The 20,964-nt window shown below is 41.3% G+C and overlaps 1 protein-coding gene across 2 annotated transcripts; it reads right to left on the bottom strand.

Moving 5' to 3' along the window:
• Positions 1-979: 979 nt before the first annotated feature.
• LOC109628279 (neuroligin-3-like) lies at positions 980-16,350 on the bottom strand. Of its 2 annotated transcripts, XM_069510039.1 has the most exons (7): positions 16,014-16,350; positions 12,330-13,001; positions 10,119-10,178; positions 9,060-9,209; positions 8,015-8,200; positions 5,067-5,856; positions 980-3,056 (listed from the first exon to the last, which is right to left on the bottom strand). In XM_069510039.1, exons 2-7 carry the CDS (start codon positions 12,808-12,810, stop codon positions 2,258-2,260), a joined length of 2,466 nt encoding a protein of 821 aa, XP_069366140.1. In that variant the 5' UTR covers positions 12,811-13,001; positions 16,014-16,350; the 3' UTR covers positions 980-2,257. The 2 variants fall into 2 exon arrangements, with proteins under 2 accessions (XP_069366140.1, XP_069366141.1); XM_069510040.1 differs by lacking the exon at positions 10,119-10,178.
• Between the last annotated feature and the right edge of the window lie 4,614 nt (positions 16,351-20,964).

Below are 20,964 nucleotides of genomic sequence, written 5' to 3' on the forward strand. Positions count from 1 at the left end.
GATTCAGTAACATGCACGGCCTCTCTGATGTTTCTTTTTTCTCTCGCGACTCCACCAAACACAAGCCAGAGAGTATGAGGCTGCTTCGGATCCCATTGCTTCTTCACATTGTTGCTCCCTGAAGTCAGCCACCGAAATCGCACAGGTTGTGAAAGTTGTCAAGCTGTGATTGTTCAGGGATCAACGTGTAGTCTGTCAGGTCTTATAACAGAGACACAATAACGACGTTATCACAAAAAACATTGTGTAGTTAAATGTGACACAGCAAGACTATGTGTTTCAATGTGAATACCAGACCAAGCTGTGGTGGTAAAACCCTCAAGTTTATGGAATCAAACTAGCTTTCATTCGAGTTACTTGTGAATTCATCAATATATTTGTCAATGGAAGAATGTATAATTTTTTAATCCCAAAATTAACCCAACTTTATTCTGTTGGACATTTGTGTGTGTCGTACCAGATATTTTTCATGTTCAGCCCTATAGGGCTTTTTATGGTGTTTATTAAGTCTCTAATTCAGGAGTGAAGACTATACTTGCAAGGGAGTATTTCAGATCATTTGAGAGCATGACTCAGTATTTCACAATCTGACTTTGTAATCCTTCACTCAAAACCCTGCACTGGCTTTCAAATATACCCTGCTAGTTCTTAGATTTGCTCTGCATGCACTCCGTTATTTTGTTGTTTGGACAGATTTCCTATGCTCCAGCTTCAGCTCTCGGATTTCTCCTCTGCTCTTGGATTTTTTTGTGTAGCAAGTCCATCAAAAATCCTCAACCAGGTGTAGTGTTCACCTCTTGAATAAAAATATGAAACAACCCCATAAAGACCCAACCGATTTATCAAATGTTGTGCATCTTCCTCTGAAGCCACAGAAGCTTTATAGCAAACACATGAAGTCATATTCGCCAACACATTACAGACATTACGCCTGCATCATCCATATAAAATGCATTCAAATCCAACTTTTTGACTCGTCTTTAGTCCGAAAAAGATCTTTTAATAGTGGTCTCATTTAGATTAAACAACATTATGATAGGTTCAAAGAAATCTCAAATCTCAAATCTCAAAGCTTGTTGTCCATCATGTCCATTCAGTAAAGGATGACCCCTGAATATATCTTGGTATGCGCGGGGTCCAAAACACAATCTTTAAAGTTTCATTAAACTCACTTTTTAAATGTGAATACTTGAGTTGGTATACATACAGTTACAATGTAATTACAGTTATCCCTCTGAAGACCTTACAGTATTCATAAACAACCGACAAATAAAATGTTGTTCTAAGTTTATTCTGTACAAACAAGCCAAGCCAAAAGAACCATGAGCTGGTTAGAGTAGGAAAACACATTTAAAGCGATTCTCTTTTTAAAGTGAAGCATTAGTTATAGTCCTGCAATGTTTTAAAGAAAAAGTTATGGACACGTGAAACAAAAGTATAGCTAGGATACTCAAATGGACTACAATAGATTACACAACACTACATATGCAAACCTGAATGGTAAATTTTAAACAATGCCTAATTTACATTTTTTGAAGCACACCCCTCGGCCACACACACACACATGCACGCACGCAGTCACACACACAGAGGCGCTATATCTTTGCACCACCAGAGAGAAATGCTCTGGATGAACTGGATTTTTTTTTTTACCACATGTGCGACCAGTAAAATTTAAATCCATTGTTATGAATCCACAGTCATTTTCTAATGTGAGCGAATTACAAGGCATTTGAAAGTAATTACAATAAAAATACATTTTTATAATAAGCAATGTACCATGAGAAATATGTATAAAATAGCTCGATAATATTCATAATAATAATAATAATAATAATAATACTGCTTTTTTTGGCTTTTCCTCGGATCTCATCTCTGTCCACCACGAGTTGTAATGTCACTTTGTCCCTTGAGATCAAAATAGATATCAGAGTAAGAAAAAGCTTCCCATACAAATCCAACTGTATAAACATTATACTAAGTTCTTGCTATGTAAAGTTTCAAAAAAGCCAACGTGGAAAATGAAATGCGCTTTTTTTTTCTTTTTGACTGCCTTTTAAAATGAGTATTATAAAATGACTCTGCAGTTAGACTTCCTATCATGAGAGAGCAAAGGCAGGATGTTGGCGCTTTAACACCGTTGGAAAAGACAAAACGAACATATTCAATCCTATTTTAGCTACACATCCTAAATACAGCTTTACATTTCCACGTTTTACGTATGTCGCTTCGTTTCTCATCTCCGTCTCCTGCCAGGCTATACCCGAGTGGTGGAGTGGGTGCTGGGCAGGCCTGCAGAGCTGTAACCAGCCGGGAAGGTGCTGTACGGACTCATGTTGGAGAGGCCCATCAGGGAGTTGGGGATCATGGTGATATTGTTAGGGGTCATCAGAGGTATGTCGTCAGGGGAGCGGTGCTGGGTGAGTGAGTAGTCCAAGCTGGGGGAAACGTGGAGAGGATTGTGAAGGGCCTCGCACTGGTTCCTTTGCTGGGACGACAGGGTCTCGTCCACCGTGGTGGTGTGGCTCACGTTGTTGCCTTTGCTGTCACGCTGGGGACTGGGCTGCTGGGACGTGTCCTGCCGACTGCGTTTATCCTTGCGGTAGTACAGAGCGGCGAAGGCCAGGACGTTGAGGAAGAGCAGCGATGCCCCTACAGCAATGGTGACGCTAAGCTCTGTGGAGTAATCTCTCGGGTTGGGCATGATCAGAGGGCCCATCTCCCTCCCTCCGTCGCCGTCACCATGGGCAGTGGAGACAGGAGGACGTCCTGTGCTGCCAGACCTCTTGCCATTAGACTGGGTAGGATCCAGTGGGGTGACCTTGGTGGTGGTGGAGGAGTAATGGAACATGTCGTGGAGGTTGTAGAGGTGAGGTACCAGGTGTTTCCAGAAGGCCACTTTGGTGGCACGGTAGTGATCACGGATACGCGGCTTTAGGCCAATGTGCAAGTACAGTTGATCGAAGGGGTCGTACTTTGACCAGGCCACCTCCTCGAAGCGGTTGGCCTTGGTGTGGATGAACTTGGTGTCCTGTGGCACTGGCTTGTTAGGATCCCTGCGGACACATCATAGAAAACAACTCTGTTGGAAGAAAACTTATTACTTGTTTTTCAGCCGAGTCATATTGCCATGAAAGGATCTTTTCAGACATTTTCCTGTCCAAATGAAATTAACAAATAGTTTTTGTCATATTATAACATATATATATATATATTAATTTTAGCCATATTTCTCAGCTGTAGATAGTATAAATGCATTTCTTATACATATGGAAATGTACCCAATATAAGGAGGTCAACACAATGTAATATCATCATCTCTCCTCAAGGGCTCAGCATTCCTTCAAGCCTACACACTGACACAACAGCCTACAGTGGCCTGTGCTGTGCTTCCTCCTACTGCGAGGGTCGCCATGCACAGAGTCACTACAGCTGTGCATTCAATATGGAGGCAGCAGTGCAGTCCTCCACCACAGAGAGACTCATGTTTGAATCAGTTATCATCAAAAACACAAATTGTGAAGAAAACTGTCAGGAGAGCTGCAGAGTTTTATTCAGTTGCACTTTGAACAGCACTGAGTCAGTGTTGGTGTAATAGGTCAACATCAGATCGTAGCTGGTCTTAAATATTAAACTCTCTTTCACTGAAAACTGGAAAACATGAACTGAAAAAAGTCTCATTTCGATTACTTTTAAATGTCAGTGCTTCTCGTACAGTATATCACAGGCACCTAAAAGAAACCTATAGATATATAAATTGAAAAACTTTTTTTGTCTCTGTACAACAAATTAAGCCAGAAGGAAATACATTTTCCCAGTGAGCAGTGGCAGATCTAGGATTTTTATAAACCAAGGTCCATAAAGGGGCCACAATTTACAGACCAATAACATGTCCAACATCTATGAACAATCCCTGATTCAGCAAGGTGCACATTTCAGTGCAGTACTTGTTTACTGTTGGCTCTAAAGCTTTGAGTAAGAAAAGGGGCACTTCAGCAGTGCCAGTGCCAGAGTCCAGTGTCCAGTGCCCCCACTGGGCCCACCCCTGCCAGTGAGAGTTTATTTCTGACAATAAACTTGAAGGTTTCCTCTTCAAATCTGTACAGGACCTTCAGTGAAGACACGATGATTTGGTACCATATGTGAATATTGTGCATTACAAGCAAACATATGTGCATGATTTATGTCTGCACTGATTATCTGTACCAACCCAACGCAACTGACAGTGAAGTTGTACGAGGTTTATGAAGTCCATCTTAACTGCCTCTTTAACATAACCTTTTTGTTTAACAGCGAGGAACTGCTTTAAACAGTTATATGAATGAAGCTGTAAAGACTTTAAAGATCCATCACCCTCAGGAGGTCGGCCCAACGTGATGAGATTTTGCCACATGCAGAGTTTTAACATAGGCTTAACACAACACTGACACTTTAAAGAATAGACAACTTGGTATTTCAAAAGAAAACAGCTTTTCCTTAGATGGTCTGTTCAGAATTGTGTGAACTCTGCAGTTTTCTCAACTAATGTGACGATACACTGGAGCATAACCAGATTTCTTTGAGCATTTGGTTTTGAGAATTGAAAAGTATGGGTGTGCAGATTTGTACGGCTTTACACATTCAACATATATGGTGTCATCAAATCTGTCACAACAAGGGGAAGCACACATAATCTACAGTTAACACACATTGATAAGAAATTAACGTTAAATGGTAAAAAACTGAAGCACCACTTTTCATGTGTGAGCTCTTGTGAACTAACAAAGAAGAAAAGATAAAGCTCGAAGACATGGAACTGGGATTTCAGAACACGCTTAATTAGAGGCACTACTTAAGGATGAATCCTGCAGTCTTTTAATCAGGGTGATAAAGGAAGTGTAAATGTAGACAGGAGTTTAGCATGTCAACACAAATCAGGTCTGCACAAGTAAGGCCACTTGTGTTAAGCACTGGACATTCGTCAGACGAGAATGCAAAATGAGCTGCTGAATAAGATTCTAACTATGGAATTATGTGCAAATGAGTGTGTTTGTGTTAACGTGAACTCTGGATTTGCTGTTACTCACCCACTCTTGGCAAAGTTGGTCCAGTAAGTCATAACCACGGCGCTGAGCATGATGTCGTTCCTGGAGAAGTTGCAGGGGAACAGATCAGTTGGGCCCACCATGGGGATGCCAAAGACGTAAGGCACCTCGTCTCCGTGCGCTGAGTCTGACCACACAGGCTTCATGAGGCTCTGGCAGTGGTGGTAGAAGGCGTAGAAGTACGTAGGGGAGCCGTAGCGTGCGTGCAGGTCGGCCGTCACCACTGAGGGCTCCACCCATTGGTGGTCAGTGAAGAGAGCCACCAGGGTCTTCCTCCTGGTCTCCGGGTTGTCCTTGTCAGCCCAGTCAGTGTACATGAATTTAATGGTCTCCCTCAGTGTGTCCTTTCCTTCTGGGTAGCCGTACAAACTGTCCACAAAGTCTGACACGGCAAAGTCAAAGTCGCTGCCAGACACGCCGTCCTCCATGTCCATCACATTCTCCACAAAGCGCAGGCCTTCCCCCTGGTTGACCCCGAGCATTATATCATAGTTGAGGAACTCGCCCTGCTCCATCAGGATCTCGGGGTCGTCCGGGATGACGTCCCCATCGATGACAGGGCCGAAAGCCACGCGGTATCGCGCAGGCTGGATGTCTTGCTCCACCAGCTCCTTGGCACTCTTCTTCTGCAGGCAGGAGACCATGTCCACAGTGTCGAGCACGTTGCAGCCGACCCTCTCGGCCAGCATGCGAGTGTACTTGACCGGCTGGTAGTTGACGGCCCAGCTGGACAGGGCCGAACCGCTCTGGATGATGGCTCTGTGGAACAAACCTTGGAAGACGACATTCAGAAAGGGAAGACAAAGGCCCAGAAAATCATGGTTATTGGTTTAGTTTACCAAATCATTGTTGTTAAGAGCGTTCTGAACGGCATCGAAGCTAATTATTCACTTGACACTAACTGCTGTTAACAATAAAATCAAAGCTACAAAGAGAATACTGGCCAAAAAAATAAAGAGTGAACAATGATTGAACAGGCCAGATGGTTAAATAGAAGCTGCTGGTAGAGGAAATGAACACTAATGGGATGTTGATTCCTTCTATTGTTATTATAATGATGAAAAAAAGCAAAAAAAAGACTTTCTTTTCTCAGCTGATCCTCTCATTTGTTTGATGTGGTGTCATTGCTGAGAGTGAATTAATGATCACTTGTGTCTGCAGAGGCAGGTTTCTCTACACCAGTTACTCACAGATGTACAGTAATTGTAGAATCATTAATACTGTGTGTCTAACGGCTCACACACAACACTGCTGATGAGAAGTGTGCGATGGAGGGGGTCTGTGCAGGGAACTGGATATATGCAGTAACCCTGATCCTTCAGTGTTGATACAGTCAACATGCCGCTTGTTCGGATTTTGTTTATATGCAGTGTGTCACCTCTGTCTCTAGGGATTTTCTATCTGAAACAAAAATGACACATGATATGTATCAACTCAATAATACTCTGCTGAGGTTAAGGCATTGCAGTCGCTGGGTAAAATAAAAAAAATGTGCAAGGACAATGTCACTTTCTTCCTCCTTTGCTGTCATTTATTTCATTTTTTAGGGCAGCAGCAGCAGCAGCAGCAGCAACTATAGCTATCTACTTCAAAGACAGCTGAAGATCTTTGTGCATTCGCTGCAGCCCGAGCTAGAGCATCAAATACAAACCTCACAAGGGACATTTGCTGCAGCCTCCCTGGCATTGATAAAAACACTTCTCTGCGATTCTTGTGGTTCATAGGAGGTCCAGGGCAATAATACCACAAAGGGGTTCTTAGTTGGCCACCAGTATTGAAATAGACACCTTTAATTCTCACAGTGGTCAGCAAATCGTATTTTTATTTTTCAGAGGATGTCAGACACCAATGGATATTGTATTCTGGATATAGTTAAGCAGGCTTAATGTTTTCATCTACCCTTCTTTGTCTGTCTGACGGTTAGCAGGATTACATTAAATACCAGATGGATTACCACAAACCTTAGTGGAAGGGTACGGTATGCATAAGTGAAAAACTCTTTAAATTTTGGTGCGGCTCTGGATCAGGGGGCAGATTCAGCAATTTCTTTTCACTTTCTTTAACTTTGGGATTTTTCAAAATGTCATTGATTTCTCAGAGAATAATTTAGGATATTGTTAAAAAAATGTATCTGGCATATTTAGGGGACTCATATTTATAAGTGTGGGTAATTTGGTGCATAATAGGCTTTTCAGCCTTGGTGGAGGTATTTGCTCTACTGAGTGCCATTTTAGTTTGAATTTTTTCTACATTAAGCTTATACATATTAAAATGAATATCAAGTTTTACAAAAAATATTTGCAGAAGTTGTATCTGGTTCTGCTTCATCCTCACACCAGCCTTGGATAAAACAGCATTTTGTTAAAGTTTTAACAATTTTGGAATCACTGGTAATTTTGACATATCTTAACAAACCTTAACCAGACAATGCAGGTGGATAAACAAAGTAAAAAAATACGTGACACCAAGAGGCTGAATCTTAATCAGTGGAAACAGTTAAAACCGATAGACACAGGTGAACGTGATGACATGCTGAAAACTTTATAATACCAGTGGGCTTCTTTAAGAGCTTCACATTTTAAGAGGCAAAGCTTTTAGGCTGATTAGACTGAGTACAAGGGAACAAAAGCAATCACTTACTAAACGGATACTCCTTTTACCCTATTCCCATATCATAACACTTCATCTCCTTGGAGTTGCACCGAAAGAAAGAACAAAACTCCAAATTAACAATTAAAATTAAAAATGATAAATGATAAATGTTATTTTGTCATCAACATTGTCATCTTGCAGATAAGAAAGTAATTTGATTGATGAAAAATTGAATCATGTGGGATGTTGACATTGTTGTATTTTGCTGTGCAATTAGTTGAATTAATTAATATTAAGTGTCACAGATAATTAAAATGTTAAATGGCGGTTGTTTTTACCCTCTGAGTGGTGGGACAATGTTAGCAGGCTGACGCAGGATGCACCAATCCCTGATCCAAACACTGTGATGCGGCCTGGGTCTCCTCCAAAGTAACCAATGTTCTTACTGATCCAGCGAAGGGCTTGAATCTGGTCCAGGAGCCCGTAGTTTCCTTTTGCTGCCTGGTCACCAGTGCTGAGGAAGCCTGAGGTGCACAGAGAGCAAGTTCAGAAAGAGAGATCGACAGTAAATTCCATAGCTTTGATCTGAAAGTTATAGCCCAGCAGGGCATCTAAAAGAACTGACACCGTTTCCCCTCAGGTGCAAATATGCCTCTGCTCTCTCCCACAGTGTCTCCACTACTCTTGCCGACTCCTTGTAACAGCCGCCTCCACGCCGGAGAGGGCCCCTCAGGTAGTGATCAGCGTTCTGCTCATCAAATCTGCTCTCCTCCTCTCTTGGCAAAAAGTGACTTCATCACATTTAGCGTGCTTAAATAAATCTTTCACTCCGCTATTTCTTTAAATGAATTTCATAAAACTGCACAGAGGTCAGAGGCTCTCAAAATTGACGCTGTTACTTATTGCCTTGTTTAGTCCTATCTAAAAAACACATCGTTTTGAATGTTAAACACAGCAAAACCAAACTTTGTCTTGACCTTGTGAATTCTGCAAACCTCCATATTGTATTTAATTCATGTTGCTGTCAGAAATGGCAAAGGCTGATAATGTTGTACAGATTAGATAAATCCATGTGAGGGGAGATAGATTGTGTTTTCAGAGCTTGCGCGCAACAAGGACAACTCATGATAAGTATTTCCGTCGCTTTCCGCCTGAGGACAACATTTTATGCAAATAAAGCTATTGTACCAATATATCAGTTACCCTCTCTCATGCTTGTTCACATTTTTCTGTCATTTATCTACTTCTGCTTGTGGGTTAATAACAACAGCATGAGAGGAAATTAAAAACCATTATTACCGTTTATTCTCCCACATAAAACACAGCCAAATACCCCATTTCAAACACCATTAAAAGTTACCACACAGAGACGCTTGTAGTCACCTAATATTCCAATTCGGTAGTTGAGTGTGACGACGACAACATTCCCATAACTGGCCAATACGCTGCCATCCATCATGTTCCCAGTGCCCTCCATATAGGAGCCTCCGTGGATGTAGACCATCACAGGTCGCGCTTCGGAGTCCCTTATATCTGCAACATTAACACACACACACACACACACACACACACACACACACACACACACACACACACACACACACACACATATACAAACACACACGCTGAGCAAACAACTGTAGAGGCAACAGTAATGAAATGGAGAATTAATGAAGCACAGTGACTAAAACTTTATATCCCAACTGTTAGGCGGGAGGTATGGGTAAAGATTGCTCAGAAAAGATGCTTAGAAGCAGTGGTAGGCCTGTGGTTTGGAGGCTGTGATGACATTCAGAAAATGCATGATAAATACTCTTGACAAGGGAATGAAATTGTCAAATATAATAACCAACACTTTTATAAGGTATGTAAAGCACTCAACTAAATATATGAAACTCTCTGGGTTATAGACAGAGAGAAAAAAGCCTGTTTATCTGACTTGTCGTGATCTCAGTTTAGAAGAAATTTCTGTAAAAGGCCAAATTTTAGTTCCACCATGAGGAAATTTGCACACACAAGCATTAAAACGCTGAAAAATAACTCGAGCTGTTGCACAACCCTTGAATGGAAAGCTAATTTTCCTCAACAGAAATAGAAAATCTATGTTTCAGGTTTTTAGACCAATTGGTTACAGAGAATAATGACTGGCTTTTAAAGGGACTGTAAGACAGATAAGTAGATAATGCAATCTCTGGATCAATGTGCATAGCAGCGGAGATGTAGCACTTATTGAGGGCGTCGCACCAGAGCTCAATTTAGGACATGAGGGGCAGTAACAGCAAATGTATGTAATCACAAATGTATAATGACATTTTTTGTATAACTCCCCCCTGGTTCTTCAGAAAAGTAAAAACTATAAGAATCAAAAGATCTTCATCCATCACATTCAAACTAAAAGAATCCATGCAGCAAGAATCCATGCAGCAAGCCTTAAAAAAATACCTTCAGATATATGAGTCTCGGCATGTGAGAAAGCCGCCCCCTTTTTCTTGTGTTGGCTCCCTGGGTTTCACATAAGGAAAAAAAAAAGATTAAGAATTGAAAATAGCATGGTTGACTGTGCTTCTTATCCAATGTACAGTCCAATCGCACTGACAGAATCAGGAGAAAAGGGATCCATAAATTATAGGAAAAAAGAAATTCATCCCATTGCAGTATTGCACTTTTCCCCTGCAAGATGTAGATGACATGTAAAATCTTTAGAGATGTATGACACAGTTACACACAATTGTCTAATAAGTTCGAGGAGAGTTACAAGATAGTAAGATCTGTAAGTCTGCTTAAAGCAAGGAACCAGTAAACGGCATATATGTGAACTATAGGGCTAAAGAATATGCAGAACAATCATACTGCGGTTATTTTGACAGATATTCCATTGATACGATTCATGATTTTAGTAAAAATTGTGAAACAAAAATAATAAATAAAAAAGTAAATGATGTTGTGATTTTGATGGGGTCTGTACCAAACAACCATGTTCCTGAATGTACGTATCACATGTGAATCATAGGCCAGTGTGTTACAATGATAATGTTATGTGTTTACATGTTTACAATTTTATCAATAAAGTGAGCAAAAATTTAACTTGGCCATATTTAAATTATGACATCTCAATTAATTGTTTAGCCCCTATATGCACATACATCAAACGGATACATGCACATGTTGTGCTGTTATGTTTGAATGGTTGATTATCTGTATTGTTATATTGACCCAGCCGTCTCAGTTTTGTTTCAGGCAATACATCTTTCTGAGCTCAAATTACTCCACACTGTCGGTCATGTAGACCACTGCAGGATAATTACTGTAGATATGAGGTATATGATTAATAAATGAATAATTAATAAGCTCTGACTTAAGCGGAGAATCAAACCAGAAAAATAATGTGTTCATTTCTGAAACACTCTTTGATTTGACATTGCAAACAAAAAGGCCACTGGAAATAAGCAAAAGTGAAAAGGTTCCAGATCAGTGAAACTAAAAGAATGAAGTCACATTAAGCCTGAGGTGTATTTTAAATAAACAACGACAAAGTCTAAAGAAATTAAAATAAAAGGTTAGAAACCAATTGTTTGAGTTAGGTCCTTTGAAGTATGAATACAAATGTGAAATTTAATTAACCTGTGTGTGTGTGTGTGTGTGTGTGTGTCTGTGTGTGTGCCAGGTGACAAGGGCCTTTGGGCAGCACTCAGACTGGGAGCTTTATAAAACGTGGGCTGCACCATTTTGGACAGCTACCTCTCGATCAGGCTGTTTATCTGTTGCTATGCTACCGTAGAAAAAAAGCCACGCGCCACAGCGGCGCGTTACATGCACAAGCCGCACACGGTTATACTGTGAATGCTAAACATTATGTATCACACTGAATGCCAGTGTATTCTCCGGAGCCATGTTCAATTGGTGAACTGAAGCAACCTGCATTAGAGAAATCTGTTTTGCCAACAGCAGATTGAGAGAAGATACAGAATTACTGTGTGATAACATTATTCTGCTAATCTACAGATCCACAACGGACTCACAAAAATATGCCTGCTGCTTCATTTCACTGAGGATTCATCCAGCAATAGACAGTTGACTTCTGTACCCAACTAATTGGCCCCCAGCAGAGACACGGATGACACAAAGTAGTGATTCATAAGAAAGTAACATTTTCAACAAACATTTTAAAAGTGGCACTTACTAGATCTGCTACGTAATCCTTCATGATTACCTTTGATGCCCTGAGGTGACAGCCCAATGTGCTGGGATCATCATTTTACAAGCTGTTAGATTTATTGCTTTGTTAAGGTGGACCAATACTTGAACAACACCTTCGCTCAGCAATATTTTACTGGATGACTATTAGCGAGAAGACAAGAAACCCATTTATTAAGCCTCTCTCACTTTTAAGTGGCGTCAGGGCAGTGTCTTCATTTACCATGACGAGCAATATATGGCTAATCTCCATTTCATCAATGGGAGCATGATTGCTATTTCAAATGGAATATGATTGCAACATGTGAGTCCACAATGAAATATGCTTTGGATGGTAAATCAGCCCTTGGTGGCAGCAATGACAAGAGCAGTGGTCACACACATGCAACATATGACGATCACAGGGCAAAATCATGGACATGGAAAGTCATTGCTGTCTGTTTTACCACGCCAACTCACCATCCTCTGTCGGAGCGTAGATGTTTAGGTACAAACAGTCCTCACTTTGATCCTGAATGTATGTGGCTACTGTGTCCAGGTTATAGGTGAACCATATGGGCATCATGATCTCTGGCACGGTGTTGTGGATGTTCTGAGGGCACACAGGCATGAAGTGGGTAGCGTTCTTGATACCTGACCAAGAGGAGGGCTGCTCTGGCGGCATGAAGCGCTTCTCACCCACGGGTGGAGCAGCATACGGGACGCCCAGGTACTGATCGACGGGCCTGAGCACCTCGCTGGGCACGGGCACCCGGAGGCCTCGCAGCTTGCCGAACTGGGTGGTGACCGTTGGGTAGAATTTCTGGCTTGTCGCCTTGGTGAACGACCAGCAGGAGCATAATATCCACCAAAGAAGAGCGCAGTGGGTGATGGTTACAGTCCCTTGCTGATGTGGCAGGTGTGCAGGCAACAGATGGTCTCTAAATGTAGCCAGCCACATGGTCTGGGCAATACAGTGCCCTTTGCACAATACAAACGCACACTGTGGTGTCTGGTCAGTCCCGCTGCACTGACCCCGTCAAACAGACATCACAAACTGTGCCTTTGACTCTGATGCTTATCAAATCCAAACACACATCAGCCAGGTATGGACCACCTCCACTTCCACTTTTCATTTCAGTGCACACAGATCTGAAAGAGACAGAAAATGGTTGTCAATGAAACATCAAAGTATTATCTAAAGTTTGATTTAAAAAACATTATTCTCCCGTATCTTGGGGCTTTTAAAACACACATTTTTGAATCAGCTTAATATCAGTATGCCGGATCCACTGGAACACTTTAAAGCTAATAACCTTTTGGGACAAAGTGCTGGCATGAAAGAGTAAATTAATGCTTTTACATCTACAAATCACTGAAATCTATGTGGAGGAGGAGGCGATGGGTGGAATCTGGAAAAAACCCCATCTGCTGTGATGTTGGAGTGATGCTGTGAAAGCATCTCAGGATAAAAGGTGTTAAGCGCCCCTTCTCTTATGTAAAAGCAACAGCGGAGACAAACCTTTAAGATGTATTCAAGAGCGATTAAAAATACACACTTGCTGGGAACGACATTTCTGATGTGTGTGATACACAAGTCATGTTTTTTTGTGTCTTACATCTGAGCAACACTGTCAGCAACACACTTGAAGGTGTATAATGGAAGTGTTGAACATCCCCAGAACAAACATGTCTGATGGGACCACACTATAGCACAGAGCTCTCCCCCATAAAGCAGAGTGATTGCAAGTTAACTGAAAGACTTGGGGCAGACTTATAGGCAGCAATAGACCATTTGAGTTCAGTATCAAGAGGAAAAGGATCCTTTAATGGAAGCCATAACTGAGTCCCTATTTTTCTGATTTCTAAGTGGAAAAATCTGTTCGTCATTCCTACCATATTGGACAGATTAAAAATGCAAACTTTTACTTTGCATGCGCAAAATAATTTCGAACCCAGCTACAGTTACCATAGCTTCTCTGACAACTTCATTAGTAAGCAGCAGAATACACCTTTAATTAGATTTGCACCTTATGAAATATAAGCCCACAGACAACAAACTGCATCGTGCTTCTTCCAATTAACACCTTAATCCAAAATGCATCACGTCTCGCTCCTTTTAGTCCAGGACAGCAGTGTAAGTTTAATATGCTTAACACAAGGTTCTCACTGACTCGTCGGTGAACAAAGCAAAAGCAAGCTTGTTAACCTAATCAGATTTATCGATGGCTACTACCCCAAGCGTTGTGAGACACCGTAGCCACAACATCTCTCTTTTCATCTGATGAGGCTTTCTGTTGAGACAGGAGACGATACCTGCCTGCCAGTGTGAGAAACTAATTAACCACAGACGTGGCTGGTGCATTGGTTTTTCTCCTCTCTCTTTGCAACGTTTCGGTTAAAACAGCAGGAAAGGTAATCACAAATAAAGGCGACTCGTTCTCTGTTTCACATTACCTGCAATGGACATCATTGGCTTGTCAATTTTCAAGCCAAATCAGATAGATAAAATTGTCAGAAAAGTACCATCACAGAGGTTCATTTGAGAAATATTGTACATCTCTGCCCAAGGCCAGCTTTGTCAGTATTAATTAACTACCAAAAAAAGGACAAGACGTATTCCATCTCCATCTGTTATATGACAATGATGTACAGCACTCATGACAATAAAATGGAAAAGACAGAAAACCTAATATATATTGAATTTTTTTTTTTGTGGAGTGGGGCACATCCTCTGGTTCTGAATTGACACTGATGATACATCACTTGGATTCTATTTGGAGGCAAAACTGCCATCACCAGTCAAATTTGGTTAGTTGTCTCTGCCTTTAGAAGCAGCCCTGGCAGTAAAAAAAAAAAAAAAAAGAAAGAAAGAAAAATCAGACACCGCTGGGGCTGCTGTAGATCAAAGCATTGATATGAATTCTTAAAATGAGCGGCACTTCCTTTTAAATTACACATGGATTCACGATATTAGCATCAATGCATCAACTCATTAGCATATTTGTGCTATTTTGACATCAAGTCAAACATGTAATTCAATTTACTGGGGCAGAGCTGAGGTAGATTCTTAAAGGCTGTCTCTGATATACAGTATTTCATTTTCTTTTACTGAATCTGCTGCAGACACTCGAGGCAGCTGAGCACTGCTGGGCTGCAGAGTATTCTTTTTCCAACTTATGCTCTGTGATGGGACAGATGTGGATAAGAGCTTTATGGCTCGCACCAAATGGGCCATGCGATAAAACCGAGCCATCGCTCAGGCATAGTTTGATACGCTGCAAGTTTTTTGGGCGCAAGGAAAAATCATGGATAAGATTACTTTTTCGCCAGTTGAGAGACTGACATGTTTAAGAACCAAGATGTCTTGAAGCTTTAACATTTAATACAGGACAACTCTGCACCATGTAAGATGTTTTCATGTATGACAGTGGTCTGCTGGGTTTCCCTCCATGCACCCAAATACTTTAATTCCCATTGGACTGGCTTGATCCCACTTAGAGACCCATTAGAATGATTGCTGTAATCACTCCCACCATTACTATCTCTACACCTACACCATTGACAGGCACACAATTCAACACCAATTCAGTAGTAATAAAAATCTCTAGGACAACAGTATTGATCAGGCTGTGGTATAGCCCGGGGGGCCCACGACATGAAAGCATTGGATTGAGAGAGGGGGAGCCTCAGACACTCTGGGCTCCCAATGCCCTTGTAATTCGACTGGTGGCGGATCAAACACGTTTTCTTTAGTGGACCCCCCCCCGCCCCACAAAACCCCCCTTATAATTTAGCAGTGCAATGAAATGAATTGATGCATAGGAAAGGTGCAGGTAGTGCACTCCACACAATGACCAGTGCTTTGTAAATGAATGCAAAGATACAGAGACACAGCCCAGATAAGCATCGACACACTGCTGTAGTGTGTGTGTGTGTGTGTGTGTGTGTGTGTGTGTGTGTGTGTGTGTGTGTGTGTGTGTGTGTGTGTTGAGGGGGGGTAAAAATAGGGGGTAAATGCATGCGAGCCAACAGATGCACAAACAGGATAAATCCCCCAGCAGAGCAATCGCATTCAGTAAAACAGAAAGAAAAGAAACCAGTGATCGATCTGAACACAAAGATTCATCCCACGGGTAAAAATGAAAACCATCATTTACTCACCTGCTTTTACAGAAGAGGCTGACACGCGCTCCATGTCGAGATTTCCTCCATCGCGTGCCGTGCCGTTCCAGTGCGTCTCGTTACAAAGACACCGTCTCTCTCTTTCTCTCTCTCTTTCTCTCTCTCTCGCCCTCTCTCTCTCTCGCTCTCTCCGTGGCTGTGTGTGTGTGTGAAATGTTTCCCCCCCTCCTGGTGTCGCTATCAAACGCACGGATCTTTTACTCTTTATCTGCCGCTTTGCACGGTCCGTGTGCTTTGCGCATTCACGACGCCAAGGTCAGGAGCGCCAGCGGTTTTAATGGAGCGCCCACCATAGAGATCTCTCTGCGCGGCGCCCACTGCCAGCGCGTTACTAGGCAACCGCCGGGATACGCCAGTGTATTAGATTCAGCCTCCAACACACCGACCACATCCCAATTTAGAAAGCATTAACTAACCACCTTTACCTTGGACAGCACACACATTTACATCCATGCGCTCCGGGTGAACCTGTCTTCCACTGGCCACATAAACAAGTGGCCATTCAAGAAGCCTGCACATGCACCGAGGGCCTGCGTGCAAGAGAAGATGTGCACATTATATTTTACTGTGATTATAAGCCTGTTAGTAAATTCTGACAACCATGATAAAATGGGACTTGATAAGAAAAGGCCAGCAAAATTGTAAAGCATAATTTGTGTCCAACATTTGGTTTGTAAAGCCTTTTTAAATTTGACTCATAATTAAGCTTCCAAATATGAATCAAACAATAAAACCCCTGCAATGACAGCCCTTTTGACACTAAGCCCATGTATAAGTCACATTTATATATTATGTTGAAAACAACAGAATTTGAGCCAAAAGTTGTTCATAAACATGGCAAAGTAAAATCAATAATGGATAAGCACAGTGTGGATAAATGCGGATAAGAATATGGATAAAAAGAAAGTAAAAACCAGTGCGAGAGGAAAATCCAATGAAAGCCACACAAGAAAAATGTTGAGATTATCAACAGAATCATAACACAGAATCAGGCTGAATAAAAAGCAAGATTGAAAAGGTGGGTTTTTAAATTAGTTATAGCAGGACAATACCTAATGTCAAACTGTTGACGTGCAAGTGCAAGTCTTCTGAGTTTAAGACTGGATGAGCAATGCTTTGACCATGTGGCAGGAAATGAATCCAGGACGAATAAATGAAAGTCGTCTCTTTTTTAAAAACAACTAACAAATCAATGGATCGGTGTGTTTATTCTAAGCATCGCCCATTTAAAGATTTGAGATGATTTAGCTGTTGCACTGCTTGCTAAACTATATCATTTAAAGTAAAATTTAAATTCATTTAAAAAAAATATAAATACTGCTTTAATCATACATCATAAATCCACAAACTTATACAGTATAAGGCAATATCCATGCAGACAGCTGCTGACAAAGCAAACAGTTTTTCCCACATATGCTTTTTTTTAAATGCCCAGTGGCCATATCTCTGGTGCTGTGCTTATTGTGCACATAGGCCTGTAGAGCAGAGGGAACATCTTTGCAGTCCTTCAGAGAGATATTGCCCAGTGATGTCTGTTTCAAGCTGGGTTGCCAACGCAAAAAAAATCTAAATAATATTTTTTACGTATTTTTGTGTGCTACTAAGGCAGATTGTTTGTTTTTCCTGGAAGCAAATGAAGGGAGAATATTATATCAGATGCAGTTGAGGTGAATAAATGGCATTCTTACCTTCTTTAGTTGATATATTCCAGGTCATCTGTGGTTGTATTTGGATGGTATGGCTCTACAAATACTTAAACGTTTTTGTGTGGACTTACCAGAATTATCCTTTTGGGATGTGTAGAGTCCCATAAGGAAGACCTTCTAATTAAAGACACAATTTCCGATCCAGATATTTGCCTCATATCTGGACAGTTTCGCAACATTAACCTTGAATGTGGTTTGAATCTGCATGATTGGGGACAAAGAAAAAAAGAGCTCTTGCTGCCATAGACGTGCCAGGATAGCCATTGTCCTTTTCATTTTCTGTCATAATGAAAAGATTCCCATTTAGGGTTGAACTGACATGAGTTGATGTCGGCAGTTGTACTCAGAGGACTGTTGCCATAGTGCCACAGGCCTCAAAAGACAAATTTATGTCAATCTGTCAGGCACCATATAATTACTTTCAGCATCTTTACAGTTTTTTGCCAGTGATGAATCTGTGAACGTCCCACCTTTTTCCAAGGCAATGCACCACGACATTAACCTGTCCTGATGAGCCCATGTGTTGACTGAAATTAGTTTTATTGAACTGAGCCTTATTTGAGCCTGACTTTTGCAGGGCTGGGTCACCACACACTCTCCGACAAGTTCCTCCCCAGGCATTAATCAAAGGCTTGTGCTTCAGATTTTTGGGAAGACGCTGTCCTCGCAGAAATACAAGAAAACTGTCCGAGAGGTGAAAAGAGGAGATGAGGTCTTGCCTGAGCTGTTTTCAGCAGGGGTATAGAGATACTCACCTTCACTCACTGTAATCAGTGGTGGAAGGATAACTTTAAAAAATGTACAACTGGCCTCTGTGATTGCTAGAAAGTGTGAAAGATTAAGACTGCAGTTACAAGTGAAAGCAAGATGTCTGGGCTCACCTCCATGGACAGGGTAAAGACCTCAGATGTTGCTCGGAGTAGAGCTGCTTCCCTAACACTGAAAAAAGGCAGTGATGTGTTGGACATTTGAGAAGGATTCGTCTCATGAGGAGGTATTTGTGGCACATCAAATTGGAAGGAGACCTTGGGGGCAACACAATGATGAGATTACATATTCCATCTGGCCTGCTAACTCTTTGTGATCCTACAAGAGAATCGAGAGATAGATGCCAGTGCCAGCTTGCAACCAGTACCCAGAATCATTTTGCCATGATAACATGTCTTTAAACTAACCCGTCTCAATCAGCTGTCTTTCTCTTTTTCATTTTGAAGATTGTCAACATGGAGGCTGTCATGTGCATGTTTCAAGCACTACAGGCAGGGAACAGACACCTTATTAGCTCTCACATATGTTCAAAGAAACAGAGCTATATCTTGATTCTGACCTCTTTTTTAATAAGGGTCAGTATTGGCTTTGTTTACCGGATTCCCGGCGGCCCCCTCAGATCCCTCTTTTCCCCTGCTTTGTTCTTCACGACCCACTGCAGTGTCCGCCGTGTGCTGAGAGCATACAACAGCAGCATGCCCAAATAATGCAGAGCACTCTTCAAACAACCCTTTCACTACTACATTATGGATATGATATAAGGTCCACTGTCTTTGATGATTCCACTGACATTCCTTGTCTTTCTTGGCAGGAAACCATGTATTTTTTGTTGGTTGTTGATTTATTTCTGTTTCCTCCATCAGTTAATGTATTTATGTCATGCTAATGTATTGATGGGTTGTTCTGAATAACTGATCAATCAGGTAAATCAATCAAATGAAAATGTCTTCTTTGTTCCTTGAATACACCATAAAAAGATTAGATTATATGAAACTTTAATGATCCCCAGGGGGAAAGTGGGTCATGTAGCTGTGGAGAAAAGGATATACCGCAGGTATGTGCAAACAGAAACAGCTGCTGAATTTACCAGAGGAGGGGAACACAACAGGATATGGTGGTAGCAGTGAATATAGCCTGCTGAATATTGAACATACAGCCAGTCGTATAACAAGCAACAGATGCAGTCCTTCATTTGCAGGTCAGCGCATGTTAGTTTATAGATTTACAGCAGAAATGCAGTGTGTGCAGAATGTGCATTAATGCAGAGGGAGGACAGTAAGTACACAGCAGCCTGTCAAAAGTATGCAAATGCATGATTAATATGCTGATGATTCTACAATTGGGGTACAGTGCAACGATTGCTTTGTATTTAGCGATGCCCATCCATAATTCCTTTACATAAACAAATGATCACTATGTCCTATTCAAACCCTACTGGAGCTTACCTGCAGAGGTGGTGCTGTTATCAGACACCCCTGAGCGTTATTGTTGTGAGGCAGCTCCTGGCAAAGAAGGTGCATTTACATAGCTGTTTTCACACTCTTCATCACGATAATATCTTTCAATGATCTCTAAATGAAATCTCATTGAAGCACCTTTAGAATAAGAAAATTATATTCTCCATAGTTAATTGCCTTATTTGTTTGTTTGTTTGTCTGTTGGTTAGCTGGATTATGCAAAAACTACTCAACAGATTACCATAAAACTTGGAGGAAGGATGCAGTATTGGTCAAGGGGGAGGGAGCAGGACATTTTTTTTTAACTATTGTTACACTAACTAATGTTGCAGCTGAATACCGCTCCCCTCACCCTCACATGAAGGAGAACCTGTGGTGAACTTCAGGTGTCATAAAAACTCAAAAGGTGTTTAGTTTGTCCAGTCTGGACTACAGTTAAAACATGGCGGCCTCCTAAGAGAGGACCCCCTCGATGTAAATATAAAGTATTTAAATATAAAGGGCCCATTCTAGGATAACGAAAACAACAATTCACACAATTTTGATGAAATTGACTAGTGAAAACATCATGAGGATTATTTTATATAAAATTTTGCAGCTAGATCCCTTTCACCTAAATCTTACATACTTTAAGGCATTTTTTAAAACATATTTCATATATATCGTGTGAATGCTGTTTACCACACTGAGGGGAAAAAGAAGGTAGATATAAGATTGCATTTCATGTGATATATTATTTTGCTCTCTCAATGATGCTTTCCACATCCAATCCCTAATGTCAATTGCTGTCAATATTTAGCCTACCACCAAAACATGTTGCGATAAATCCCCTGCACTGTCTATGTGAGTACCTATAGTGTATTTAATAAGCAATGCTGTGCAGCATCAATATGTATGAGGCCAATCATCCTTGGCACATCTGAGGGCTCACTGGAAGGGACAAAACCCTGCAAGACATGACTCAGGGAAAAGAACTCCCACGTACTTTCACTGTTCCTT

The sequence above is a fragment of the Paralichthys olivaceus genome, chromosome 15 (genome assembly GCF_024713975.1).
Source record: "Paralichthys olivaceus isolate ysfri-2021 chromosome 15, ASM2471397v2, whole genome shotgun sequence".
Lineage (NCBI taxonomy): Eukaryota > Metazoa > Chordata > Actinopteri > Pleuronectiformes > Paralichthyidae > Paralichthys > Paralichthys olivaceus.